We start from the raw sequence: 13,132 nt of genomic DNA on the forward strand, positions 1-13,132 counted from the left end.
TTGAAATAAAACAAACTTTTTTTTTTGGATTTTCCCCCCTTTTCCTCCTCAGTTGTATCCAGCCAATTACCCCACTCTTCCGAGCCATCCCGGTCACTGCTCCACCCCCTCTGCCAATCCGGGGAGGACTGCAGACTACCACATGCCTCCTCTGATACATGTGGAGTCGCCAGCTGCTTTTTTTCACCTGACAGTGAGGAGTTTCACCAGGGAGACGTAGGGCATGGGAGGATCAAGCTATTCCCTGCTGAACAGGCGCCCCGACCGACCAGAGGAGGCGCTAGTGCAGCGACCACGATACATACCCACATCTGGCTTCCCAACTGCAGACACGGCCAATTGTGTCTGTAGGGACGCCCAACCAAGCCGGAGGTAACACGGAGATTCGAACCAGAGAGCCTCGTGTTGGCAGGCAACTGAACAGAATGCTATGCCAGCCGGATGTCCACAACAAACAATTTTGACAAAGCTTTCTATTCCCTTTTATCAGTTGGATCATCAGAATCAAAATCAGAATACTTTATTCATCCCTGAGGGGAAATTGGGTACATTTATGAAGAAGTTGTGCTAGAAAACACAGTTATCTTAGATACAGCTAAGGGATAGATATAGCTAGCTATGAAAACAAAATCCCCAATCGATGAAGATTAAGCCTCATCAACTGCAGATTTGATGAAGCTTAATAGCACTAAGGTAAAAAGGGGCATCCTTATTTACCGATATGACCTTTCCGTAAAAAGCAGACGTAGAAATGAATTAACGTGTTAGAAATATGATGGATGGCAACCAACCAAATTCACAGGAACCAGATTAAACTCACAGAAAGCAGAACAAACTCACAGGAAGTGGTTGTCTGGAGTGCTGGATCTGGCAAAGCTTCTTATGTAAGAATAGGCAAAACTGGCGACCTGGAGGTCTTTCTCCTCCAGTAGGTGAGCGGCCACAGTGGAAACCACAACCATCGGAGGTTTGGACTCAAACAGGATCATAAAGGCCAGTATGCGGATTTCAGTGGGGAGTTCCTTCTGCATGAACAGGTTCATGGTGATGTCCCGGACCTAGAGACAGGAAGTAGAAAACTGATCTCTTAATCTGTCCTTCTGACCTCTGGCCTCCATCTCTGACCAGGGGCAAATTTTCCTTTCTGTTCGCTCCATTGCACAGTATGAATAAGGAAAGTGTAGACTTCCACCTGCTGACCTGCTAGCTGCAGGTTTCTCCTGGGTGACGTGCATGCGGAGGCTCATGCCATTTCCCACAGATTCACATACAGCGCCACAGGTGCCGGGCCCCCTATGCTCCCTCAGCCTTGTGTTCCCTTAATGGATTTCCCCTCTGATTTAGAAACTATTCACTTGAATTTATGTACTTTCAGTCTTTGATTTACAACTTTTAAGTTGTCAATTCTTATTGCCTTTTCTATCATCTTCGGTGATTTTGTTATGTGCTTGTGTGTATGTGTTGACGCCAGGGTTATGCAGGGCAGAGGGAACATAGATGTGATCCCCAGGTGAGCCATCCAGGAAAAAGTCATTACATGTAATGGTAGGCAACTTTACCCCCACCGGCTCACAAGCACAGCAGGAGCATTTGTCAATTTGTTTCCTGCGATGCCCAGCCAGCTGAAGTCAATGCCAGGGCTCAAACTGTGAACCTTAGCATTGAGCTTTTCATACCAAATGCATCATACTAGCCGGCAAATAATGCCGTTCCAAAATCGAAGTGAAATTTTACATTTGAAATCTATTTTCCCAAAGCTGTAAGGAGCCTGGCAGTTGTTTCCATCATAAAGATAAAATGCATAAACACTCCTTTTGTGCCATGTTGTGTGTACGACATCGTGGACATTGGTAAATCTAGTTCTCTGCACATGTACATGTATGCATATATACATGTTTGAAACATATCTCGGTCCAACCATATGTTCTTACACTGTGAGGGTCTCTGGCAGCAAGGAGCCGCAAGGATTGCACAGCGGCACTCAGCACGTGGGCAGGGAGCTCCACGGGCATGGCAGCCACTCCGGGGAGGAAACGCATGATGGTTTTAATGCTGGCGGGGTGACCTGCGTTCCCCAAGGCTTTCAGGGCGATGACCATGTCTTCGTCGCTGCGCCTCCTCAGGGCATCCACGGCCATGTCCAGCAGAGGCTGGTATAGATGTGGAGCAAATGGACACCGGTATTACAAAACAATTCAGCTTGGGTTGATATTGTACGCATTTATTTATTTTATTTGGGGGGGGGGTATTTTTTCCACCGTTTTTCTTCCCAATTGTACTTGGCCAATTACCCCACTCTTTCGAGACGTCCTGGTCATTGCTCCACCCCCTTTGCCAATCCGGGGAGGGCTGCAGACTACCACATGCCTCCTCCAATATATGTGGCGTCGCCAGTTGCTTATTTTCACCTGACAGTGAGGAGTTTCACCAGGGGGATATAACACATGGGAGGATCACACTATCCCCCCCCCCCCCGAACAGGCGCCCTGACCGACCAGAGGAGGCGCTAGTGAAGCAACCAGGACACATACCCACATCCGGCTTCCCACCCGCAGACACAGCCAATTGTGTCTGTAGGGACGCCCAACCAAGCTGGAGGTAACACGGGGATTTAAACCGGCAATCCCCATGTTGGTAGGCAACGGAATAGACCGCTACACTACCCGGATGCCCGATATTGTAGACATTCATCTGATGTTCTTGTTCAGGACTTGCTTTCCATCAAATTCAAATGCAGCAAGAGCATTCATTCAGTTCAATATCAGCATCTCTTGGGGCATTATCTTACACAGCTCAGCATCTGACTCAATCTTTTACAGTAGGGTCGGAAAAGTATGAAGTCTACATTCAGCGGCCATGAATGTTCAACACAAACAGTTTCTTATTTTGTTTCATTACCTGAACTGCAGATACCGGACACGGTGTGTTATAAGCACAGTGTTTATACACCAGAGAGCCATAGGAAAGCACCACTGTGTGCCAGAGATATATATGGGATTTACAAAAGGGCATGGTCAGGAACTCCTGTGGAAAATGGAGACAATAATTTCAGTTTATGAAACCTTCTCCTAAATTTTGCATGGTACATATTTTCTACTATTTTCTCATTTACTTCCTTTATGTACAATTCAAGACAAGAAAGGTTTGGGGCATGTGTCCATCCATACTTTACAGGCTAATACTTCTTTTGTAGTGCGAGCTCACTTTAGCCATCTCCACCAGCTCAGGAATGGGCGAGAGATGTTCGAACGACAACAGAAGTGTTTGAAGAGCTTCAGAGGAAGACACGTCCTCAGCTTTGAACCTCAGTTCCAGAAACTTGAGGATTCTGGCATCGTTTATTTCGACGATCGTGTTCAAAAACCATCGTCTGTCAACCACAAGGGATAAATCTTAAATTAGATCTAACAGAAACAGTCTTCTCACTCACTGACATCTGATGAAGTTGAGTCAAATGATCTTTTTTTGTCCAAAAAAGCCAAAACAGAAATATTTAAATATTGAGATACATGGGCACTATGATGTAATGTGAAGACAAAACTAAAGCACATGGCTGGCATGAGCAGAAAAAGCAAGCCACATCGTGTTCTAGTCAATCATGTCGTTGCTGCTGTTACATTTGTCACATTACCGCTTACATTTATAAGTACGTAGTCACAGGAAGTTGAACCAGTTCATCTTGACACAACGTTTAGTGGAGGAAACGTTTCATCACTCATCTAGGTGACCTTCATCAGTCTGACTTAGATGAGTGATGAAACATTTCTCTCAATAAACGTTGTGTCCAGATGAACTGATTCAACTTTCTGTGATTTTCTTACCTGGATTTTTCTTTGTCTTTTTTTGATTTTTCCCTCTTTTTCTCCCCACTTGTATCTGGCCAATTACCCCACTCTTCCGAGCCATCCCGGTCGCTGATCCACCACCCCCTATGCCGATCTGAGGAGGGCTGCAAACTATCACATGCCTCCTCCGATACGTGTGGAGTCACCAGCCGCTTCTTTTCACCTGACAGTGAGGAGTTTCACCAGGGGTACATAGTGCATGGGAGGATCACGCTATTCCCCCCAGTTCCCCCTCCCCCCCGATCAGGCACCCTGACCGACCAGAGGAGGCGCTAGTGCAGCGACCAGGACACATACCCACATCCGGCTTCCCACCCGCAGACACGGCCAATTGTGTCTGTAGGGATGCCCGACCGGAGGTAACACAGGGAGTCGAACTGGTGATCCCCGTGCTGGTAGGCAACGGAATAGACTGCCACGCTCCCCGGACGGACGCCCAAATTATGTATTTTATTAATTCATTATTCTTTGTGAACCAAAAGGAGCAAGGGAATTCATTTATGTATTCATTTTTTTCTTTCTTTTAAAATGACAACTGAATACTCGCCTGTGTTCTGGGTTTCCTGCAAACTGCTTCCACATCTCCTCCAGGCCTTCAAATGGGGTGGCACGGAGCAGCTGGTACACTTTCATCAAGTCCTCCGTTGTTGCGCTGTCAAGCCGGTAGATATTCGCTTCGGCCAAACGCTTGATGAGTTCAATAATCTGAGGAGAGAAGTAAAATGTTACCGAAGCTTCTGTTTATCACCAATCCTGCTTCCAGTGAGGGTCTCTGCCCGGCCCGGCTCGGTTCTGGTTAACACTAGAATGACCAAGACGGGCATTATGACCATTTTGGATTTTCAAAGTTTAATAACTTTGCGGCAAAAAAAAAGATACGGACCTGCCGCTCCCTGAATTCTGCTAAAATTGCATATATTTGCATTAAAATCAGTTTTAGATCAATTGCACAAAAAAATGTTATGATAAGATCTACTTAAAATGACCATGACCACTCGTAATTTGTGCGTGATTGTGCGCGTCATGTCACTATTTACGACGTGTTTTGGTCGCATCATTTCCTTCGTGAAGTTCATTACTCTGTCCTAGAAACACACTAGCATTCTCCAGTGCAGAGTAATAATCTAAACTTGAATTTTGATTATTGCCAACATGTCTGATTACAGACGCTGTTACACCATGACTACCATCGAGGCGTTGCAGTATTTACAGGCATTGGACAGCGGCCATTTTAAATTGTTTAAAAATAGTATTAAAAATTGTTAAAATGTTAATTTTGGTGTCAGTTTCTTAACAGACATACTGACATATGTAATGCATTAATATCTCAATTGGGTATTTATCTTGACAGAATATAGAGTTTAAAAACCGTGGCGGTCAAAGTGACCGCCTACGGTCGTTCTAGTAGTTTTTAAGTTCCAGTCGTTGTTTGGGACTGGTTCAATATTTATTTTCAGTTCTTTTTTCACATTTCACGTTTTATAGGTCTTGTTACGTTTGTTAGATTAGCAATATGTGTTTTCCGTTTTGTTTTTCAGGTAATATTTTCACTTTTTCAATTTTGCTATTCAAGTTCGACCATGTCTCTCTGAAGTTTAAATTGTTTAAAATAGTATTATAGTTGTTAAAATGTTAATTTTAGTGTCAGTCATTTCCTAACAGACATACCAACATATGCAATGCATTCATATCTCAACTGGGTATTTATCTTGACAGAATACAGAGTTTAAAAACCGGTGGTCATTTTGACCGCCCATGGTCGTTTTAGGTAGGTGTGAAATCCCGGTCGTTCTCGTGCTAAACTGATAAACAGGTCAATGGTCTAAATCACTTGGCTGCCCTAAAGTGGTTCTTATGTAACTGGAAAAATATTCTCCATACACATATATGTGCCTCATCTATGTTACTGATGGTGTATGGAGCACCTCAAGGCTGACTTATCAAGTGGATATGGATCTCATACATTATATATGTTTCCTCGGGCTAACATGTTTGTCAGTTCACTGCTGTTCTCACATTTCAGCCATTGCTGCATCATTGCTTTAGACCTTGAAGCAATGGAGAAAAAAAAACCTACTCAATTTTTCCAGTGTTTAACGCTCTAAATTCCATCCATTATCCAAACCGCTTATCCTGCTCTCAGGGTCGCAGGGATGCTGTAGCCTATCCCAGCAGTCACTGGGCGGCAGGTGAGGAGACACCCTGGACAGGTCGCCAGTCCATCACGGGGCTGACACACACACACATACACACACACACATCTAGGGACAATTTAGTATGGCCGAATCACCTGACCTACATGTTTCTGGACTGTGGGAGGAAACCGGAGCACCCGGAGGAAACCCATGCAGACACAGGGAGAACATGCAAACTCCACACAGAGGATGATCCCTAAGGTTGGACTACCCCGGGGTTCGAACCCAGGACCTTCTTGCTGTGAGGCGACCATGCTAACCACTGCGCCACCGTGCCGCCCATTCTTTAAATTGTCCATTTAAAAAAGGAAACAATTGCTTTTACAGAGATTAAGTTTTGTTCTGAAACGAGAAATCTGTCTGCTGCTCTACCGAGAAGACGCTGTTATTCCTAAAATAGCAGACCATCTTAAGGAGCTGTTTAAAGGACCGTTCGCTATCACAGTTATTTGGGGGGGAGATTTAAAAAAAAACTTTGGCTCAATCCACTATTATTAAGAAACTTTGACTAAAACTTAAGTTAAATTTATTTGAATGACTTAAAAACACTTGATAAAATTAAATCGCTTTTAAAAGCGCACAGCTGCCTTTTGTCTTCATTTATTGCCCATTGCCATATTTATCATTTCTTTCATGTTTCTTCATCGCTGGTAAATTTTGAGTTTAGTGGGTGTCCAGGTAGCATAGCCGTCTATTCCGTTGCCTACCAACATGGGGATTGCCGATTTGAATCCACGTATTACCTCCGGCTTGGGTCGGGCGTCCCTACAGACACAATGGGCCGTGTCTGCGAGTGGGAAGCCGGATGTGGGTATGTGCCCTGGCCAGTGCATTAGTGCCTCCTCTGGCCAGTCAGGGTGCCTGTTTGGGGAGGGGGGTACTGGGGGAAATAGCGTGATCCTCCAACATGCTACGTCCCCCTGGCGAAACTCCTCACTGTCAGGTGAAAAGAAGCGGCTGACGACTCCACATGTATGGGAGGAGACATGTCGTAGTCTGCAGCCCTCCCCGGATCGGCAGAGGGGCTGGAGCAGCGACTGGGACGGCTCGGGAGAGTAGGGTAATTGGCCAAATGGTAATTGGGAAAAAAAGGGGGGTGGGTCTGACTGCAAGCTCCAGCGTTTTTACTATGGGGTTTGACATTTAGCCTCGATTGCTTGCCCACGTGGGCGGGTTTAGAGATGACATCCACTTTGCATCCCTATGTCAAATGAACACAATCATATTGCTAATTCATTGCTCAAGAAGACTAAATGGGATAAGTTTACCTTGGGCACAGGGTCCTGCAGGTTTTCCATCACAATGGGGATAATGGCCTCCTCACTGGCAAACTTGTAGACCAAGCTGCCCTTGTTCTCCAAAGGACCGACAGAGGGGACTCCATTGATGTCAGTCACGCTGAGCAGCACCAAGTCCTTCCTGCAGGAGAGAAAACGTGCCATACAGCAGCCAATTTGTACAAGTACTGAGGATAAGTGTGCTGACAGTTTGTCATCTTACGTGGCTTGCATCTTGAAGTTGCCCCCCTTCACATTGAAGGGGCTGAAGTGCTGTTGCTCTGTGGCGTGTGCCTTGGTGATCTGCCCTCCTGCCGCTGTCGGTTTTACCGTGTACACATACTTCACGGTCGTGAGCAGTGACTCACCTCGCTGGAGTGAAGGCCACAAAAAACAAAAAACAAAAAGATCATCGACTCATCTCAGACCCATAGCATTTTTGAGAGTTTGCCACTATCGAAAGGTAAAAACAGTCTTTACACACTTTAAGTGCTAGGTTGATCTTGGGACCAAGTGATTTAAGCATAGCCAGATAAACACATATGCAGATAATAATGATAATAAATATATTTTAAATGACAGTATATAAATATATGACAATAAATGATAATGATGATAATGAAATAATGATGGGCCCGTTTCATTTAGGTGTGACATTGACCCAGCACTGTATCGTAATACCCCCACTATGGCCATGGTACCCATATTTAGTATACTACATTCAAATGTTGGTAGTATGGAAAATACAGTATACTAAAAACCCCAGAATGTATACCATTTTCCCTGAAATATCTAATATGAATCAGCTGGACACAATTCCTGAAGTAAATTGTGATTTTGCATGGTTGCCATGGTGGTACTGGTTGCGCAAGCTGTATCCACCTGCCTTCACTTCTGCTGACTGACTGAGGATAGTATAATAGATGTACAAGCCATACTAAACATGTTTTAATGGATAGCAAGTACTAAATAGTATGTCGTATTGTTAGCATATAGTATATTCTATCAGTATGTAGTATGTAGCATGTATGTAGTAGGTGGGTGGAGAAGAGTGTCAGGAGTGATTTGTGACAGAAGGGTACCAGCAAGAGTTAAAGGGAAGGTTTGCACGATGGCTGTGAGACCAGCTATGTTATATGGTTTGGAGACAGTGACACTGACAAAACAACAGGAGGCAGAGCTGGAGGTGGCAGAGTTGAAGATGCTAAGATTTTCATTGGCAGTGCGAAGGAGGACAGGATTAGGAATGATTATATTAGAGGGACAGCTCAGGTTGGACGGTTTGGAGACAAAGCAAGAGAGGCAAGATTGAGATGGTTTGGACATGAGTGGAGGAGAGATGCTGGGTATATTAGGAGAAGGATGATGAATACGGAGCTGCCAGGGAAGAGGAAAAGAGGAAGGCCAAAGAGGAGGTTTATGGATGTGGTGAGAGAGGACATGCAGGTGGCTGGTGTGACAGAGGAAGATGCAGAGCACAGGAAGAGATGGAAACGGGTGATCCGCTGTGGCAACCCCTAACGGGAACAGCCGAAAGTAGTTGTAAATGTAGTATGTAGCAGAGTATTTGGACACATTCAATAGTGTTGTAAATGCTGGTTCATAGGCACATAAATCAAACTGAGCCATTGTTAATGTTATTAGCTGCAGCTGTGTTTATCCTGCTATGCTAATATCACTTGGTCCCAAGATCAGCCCAACACTTATAGATGGTTTTTCCACCTTTAGATGGTAGCAAAAGTGTTATAGGGTTTGGTAGCTCTTTAAAACACCACAGTGACATGTCCGGGTCAAGGTGAGATAAACAGACCTGTTTAGATAGACTGTCTGTGACAGCGGTCACCATTCCTCTGTACATGGCCGCTTTCTCCCGGCAGTTGCTGAAATCCACAATCTGAGTGACGATCAGGTCTCTGGTTTCGGCGTTCTCCTCCACAGCATAGCTGCTTTGGCACAATCCATAGATGCCAGTCTGCCAGACAAAATAAAGCTTTATTTGGTGCACGTTTTTTTCCCCAGGTACTCTAAAGATTCTCATTAAAAATGAAAATTCCCAAGCACTGGGACAACCCATGGTCAATCATGACTGTTTTTCACCTACCTCCTCAAGCTCATACACTGTCTGGGTGGTCTTGATGCTGACTTGGAAGAATCCCAGGATGCCCCTCACGATGTTGACGATGGTGTTCGGGGTTTCAGCAGGAGCAAAGATGTCCCCAACATGTCCGCCTGCAAACTCAAAGGCGAAAGGTTTCGCGAGGTGGTCGGCGATGCGCTTGCTGAGCTTTGGTGAGGCCACAAATGAATCCTCTCCACGGAAACCGTTAAACTCCGCATAGGCCAGATCTGACACCTTAGAACAAATAAGATAAATAAAATGCACAATACACCACCTCTGTGCTTACTGCAAAGCCTGTATTTGTAGCTGTATATGTATAGGTATCATATACGTATGTATATGATATTGATGAGAGATGTTCTGCTCAGGAAAAGTTTTGTTTGTGTTGTTTCTGTTGATGCCCTTATGGAAAAAATGTATATGTATATTTATAAAGTATAGTTAAGTATAAAAATTATACCAACATTGGGGAAACTGAAAATGTAGTTATAGCTATACAATTGTGTTAATCTTTGAGACTAAATTTGTGCAATTTTTAGCTCATAGAAGTATACTTGTAAGAGTAAAAGTTAACCAAAAGTATACCTGTATACCTAATAGAAACAGAAGAAGAATATGGAGCACTCCCCTGGATCCCAAGGCTCACAATATTAAATATTATATTATATTATAATTCATCCATTATATTATATATTATATTACTATTATATTATAATATACTATTAATTTATTTTATCATTTTAATATTAATATAATATTCATATTAAAAGCTGGGAAGGTGCTCTTTGGTAATGGGATTATCAATAGAATCAAAAAACCCTAACCCTGAGTGGACCAAGACACTCTCCCTTAGATAAAAATGCCTTTATTATTGCTGCATGGTTTTACTGAAAAGAACTGAATGTACATGTATACTGTTGGGCTTGATATGGAAACCCTCAGCTGACTCGCACACTTACTACAAATACAAACTGTTCTTAAAAAAACAAACAAACAAATTCAACAACTCTAAATTACAAGTAAAATGTAAGCGTGCTATTCTCAAGTCTACCTTTTACAAGTACAACAAAAGCAAAATAAAACTACACTCGCTCATGTTTAGTTTAAAAGAGGTATGCCCTCCCGGATCGGCAGAGGGGGTGGAGCAGAGACCGGGATGGCTCGGAAGAGTGGGGTAATTGGCTGGGTACAATTGAGGAGAAAAAGGGAGAGAAAAAAATAAAATAAAATAAAGAGGTATATTAAAAGTGTACTGAAGTAAACTTTGTTCTGCAAATGTATTTGGGGTCAATTGTCAGGATTGGGAACACTTTCTCTTCCCTAACAAACTACTGATAAAGTGCCGTTGAGCAAACCTCCTAAATTTTTGCTGCACCACTTGCCATGTTCAGTGACTGCACAGAAGTTCGTAGTTATATTATATATTGTAGTTATATTATATATTATGTTACACAGGTATATAACACAGGTGTGCATTGCATACCGGCAGGTTTGTAAGGTATAGTGAAAGAAAACTAGATGTTCTTTTGTGAGCTTGTAAATGTTGTGAAACTTCTTACATTCATAGCTAGAATATGGGACCAAACCTGCAAATGAAATTACTGGAAATATGAAAAGTTGATTTAAAAATAAAATGAGTTCTTTTATATTATTGTCCATCCATCCATTATCCAAACTGCTTATCCTGCTCTCAGGGTCACGGGGATGCTGGAGTCTATCCTAGCAGTCACTGGGCGGCAGGCAGGGAGACACCTTAGACAGGCTAACAGGCCATCACACAGGGCCAGCTGACACACACACACACACACACCTAGGGACAATTGTGTATGGCCGATTCACCTGACCTACATGTCTTTGGATTGCGGGAGGAAACCGGAGCACCCGGAGGAAACCCACGCAGACACGGGGAGACCATGAAAACTCCACACAGAGGACGACCCCCAAGTTTGGACTACCCCGGGGCTCGAACCCAGGACCTTCTTGCTGTGAGGAAACCGCGCCAACCACTGCGCCACCGTGCCGCCCCATATATTCTTATAGAACTTGTAATACCCCTATGACGGGATAATTAAAGGTTAAAAAACATGTTTTCATCGGACTGTGATTAACTTCGGTTGTTGAGCTGGAATTTTATCTCGTTGAAATAAATCACTAATTTTTCCTGAGTACAACACATCCCAGTGATTTAACTTCCTACCTGAAGCATGTATCTCTTATCTGAGATGCCAGTGATCTGGACCTTGCACGCTATTCTGATGCCAGACTCCGCCAGGTTGGGCAGTCCCAGCCCAAAATTCATCATTCCTTCATATCTGTACTCATAGCGTTTGGCTGGGTCCAGATGTGGCTCTGAAACCAAAAAGAAAGAAAGAAAAAAAAACAACATTTACTGGCTTTTTCTTTTCTTTCATTCTTTAAAGAGAGTTCATTTTATTTGTTTGTACAAGATTTAAAACAGACTTACCGTAACTTAGAGTTTCACATGCTGATATTGTGATAAAGAAGAAAGTTAGTACCATCATCGTAATAATCACTTTCCAAAAGACTGGCTAGATTTTTAAAGACATTACTGCGGGGCCGTTTTTGATCACGCCTTTCTGGCAAGTCACGTTTTCAGGATATGAAAAAAGCATCTTATCTTCAGACTCGACGAAATGCTTTTCTAGCAGAGTAGCTTGGGTTCTTAGATAAAATACGACATGATAAGAAGAAATAAGATGAACTGAAGTCATACAGCAGCTGCAGACACGAAGACAACACAATGAAAAATAACACGTCTTCTGTGAAATAAATCCATGCAGATAATGAATAGACAGTGTCAGTTTAAAATAATCATCTTAAAAATCTTATTAACATTGCCCCTCCAATAGAACTAATCAAGAATAATTGAGAACGAAGGTCATAAAGAGCCGAGATTAAGAATAAGAAGTTCTGCAAGGTGAATGTAGACATATGAATCATTCTCATCTCATAAAGGTTCTTTACATAAAACCTTCCTTTCAAATCAAAACATGAATTAAAGTGAAGAGACGGCATGCAAACGTACAGGCCAGGGCCAGCAGCCAGCAGAGGAGGAATCCCTGCATGGTGGATCCAGGAGTGAGAGCCAGCGTCTCGGACATGTCCCATATATACCGTCCCCCGCAGACACACGGGGACAAAGGTATGTTCTAGCAGCTCCTGTGTTACAAGCCAGGCTGACCACGCACCATGTCAGAGTGACATGAGTGAGGTGTGAAGGACAACATGGAAACTCATTTAACCCCTTCTTCACTTTACCCCCCACCCCACCCTGTCGTAGGTACAGGGCCAACAACCTGCAGTTTTGTTCCGTCTGCATAGTGGATTTAATAAAGTACCCGTCCATGTGTGTACTCACGATGAACAGTAAATGTCATTTTATACACACAAAAACACACACACACATATATATATATATGTGTGTGCGTGTGTGTGTGTGTGTGTTAGTACCTATGTAACTGGGTCTAACTGTATAGAGCAAGGGTGCCCACAATTTTTTGACTCGTGAGCTACTTTTAAAATGACCAGGTCAAAATGATCTACTCATATTAAAAATAATAATGAAAATATTCAATACATGTTTTACATATATATGAACATTTATATGCCATGTGTGTATTTATATACATGTTGTTTTCCATATACAGTATTGCAATGGATTTGCATTTATATTGA

At 43.1% G+C, this 13,132-nt stretch overlaps 1 protein-coding gene across 1 annotated transcript in view; it reads right to left on the minus strand.

Annotated features, from left to right (window-relative positions):
- Window positions 1-12,522, minus strand: part of vtg3 (vitellogenin 3, phosvitinless) — a 30,965-nt gene extending 18,443 nt beyond the window's left edge. The window contains exons 1-12 of the mRNA XM_056275933.1: window positions 12,483-12,522; window positions 11,901-11,921; window positions 11,627-11,785; window positions 9,419-9,663; window positions 9,128-9,289; window positions 7,541-7,689; window positions 7,309-7,459; window positions 4,393-4,550; window positions 3,205-3,370; window positions 2,899-3,024; window positions 1,932-2,150; window positions 841-1,058 (exon numbers count right to left, since the gene is read on the minus strand). Of these exons, the coding sequence (XP_056131908.1) occupies window positions 841-1,058; window positions 1,932-2,150; window positions 2,899-3,024; window positions 3,205-3,370; window positions 4,393-4,550; window positions 7,309-7,459; window positions 7,541-7,689; window positions 9,128-9,289; window positions 9,419-9,663; window positions 11,627-11,785; window positions 11,901-11,921; window positions 12,483-12,522 (1,814 nt within the window). The remainder of the gene's footprint in view (window positions 1-840; window positions 1,059-1,931; window positions 2,151-2,898; window positions 3,025-3,204; window positions 3,371-4,392; window positions 4,551-7,308; window positions 7,460-7,540; window positions 7,690-9,127; window positions 9,290-9,418; window positions 9,664-11,626; window positions 11,786-11,900; window positions 11,922-12,482) is intronic.
- Window positions 12,523-13,132: the final 610 nt, after the last annotated feature.

This window comes from Lampris incognitus, chromosome 3 (genome assembly GCF_029633865.1).
Source record: "Lampris incognitus isolate fLamInc1 chromosome 3, fLamInc1.hap2, whole genome shotgun sequence".
Classification (NCBI taxonomy): Eukaryota; Metazoa; Chordata; class Actinopteri; order Lampriformes; family Lampridae; genus Lampris; species Lampris incognitus.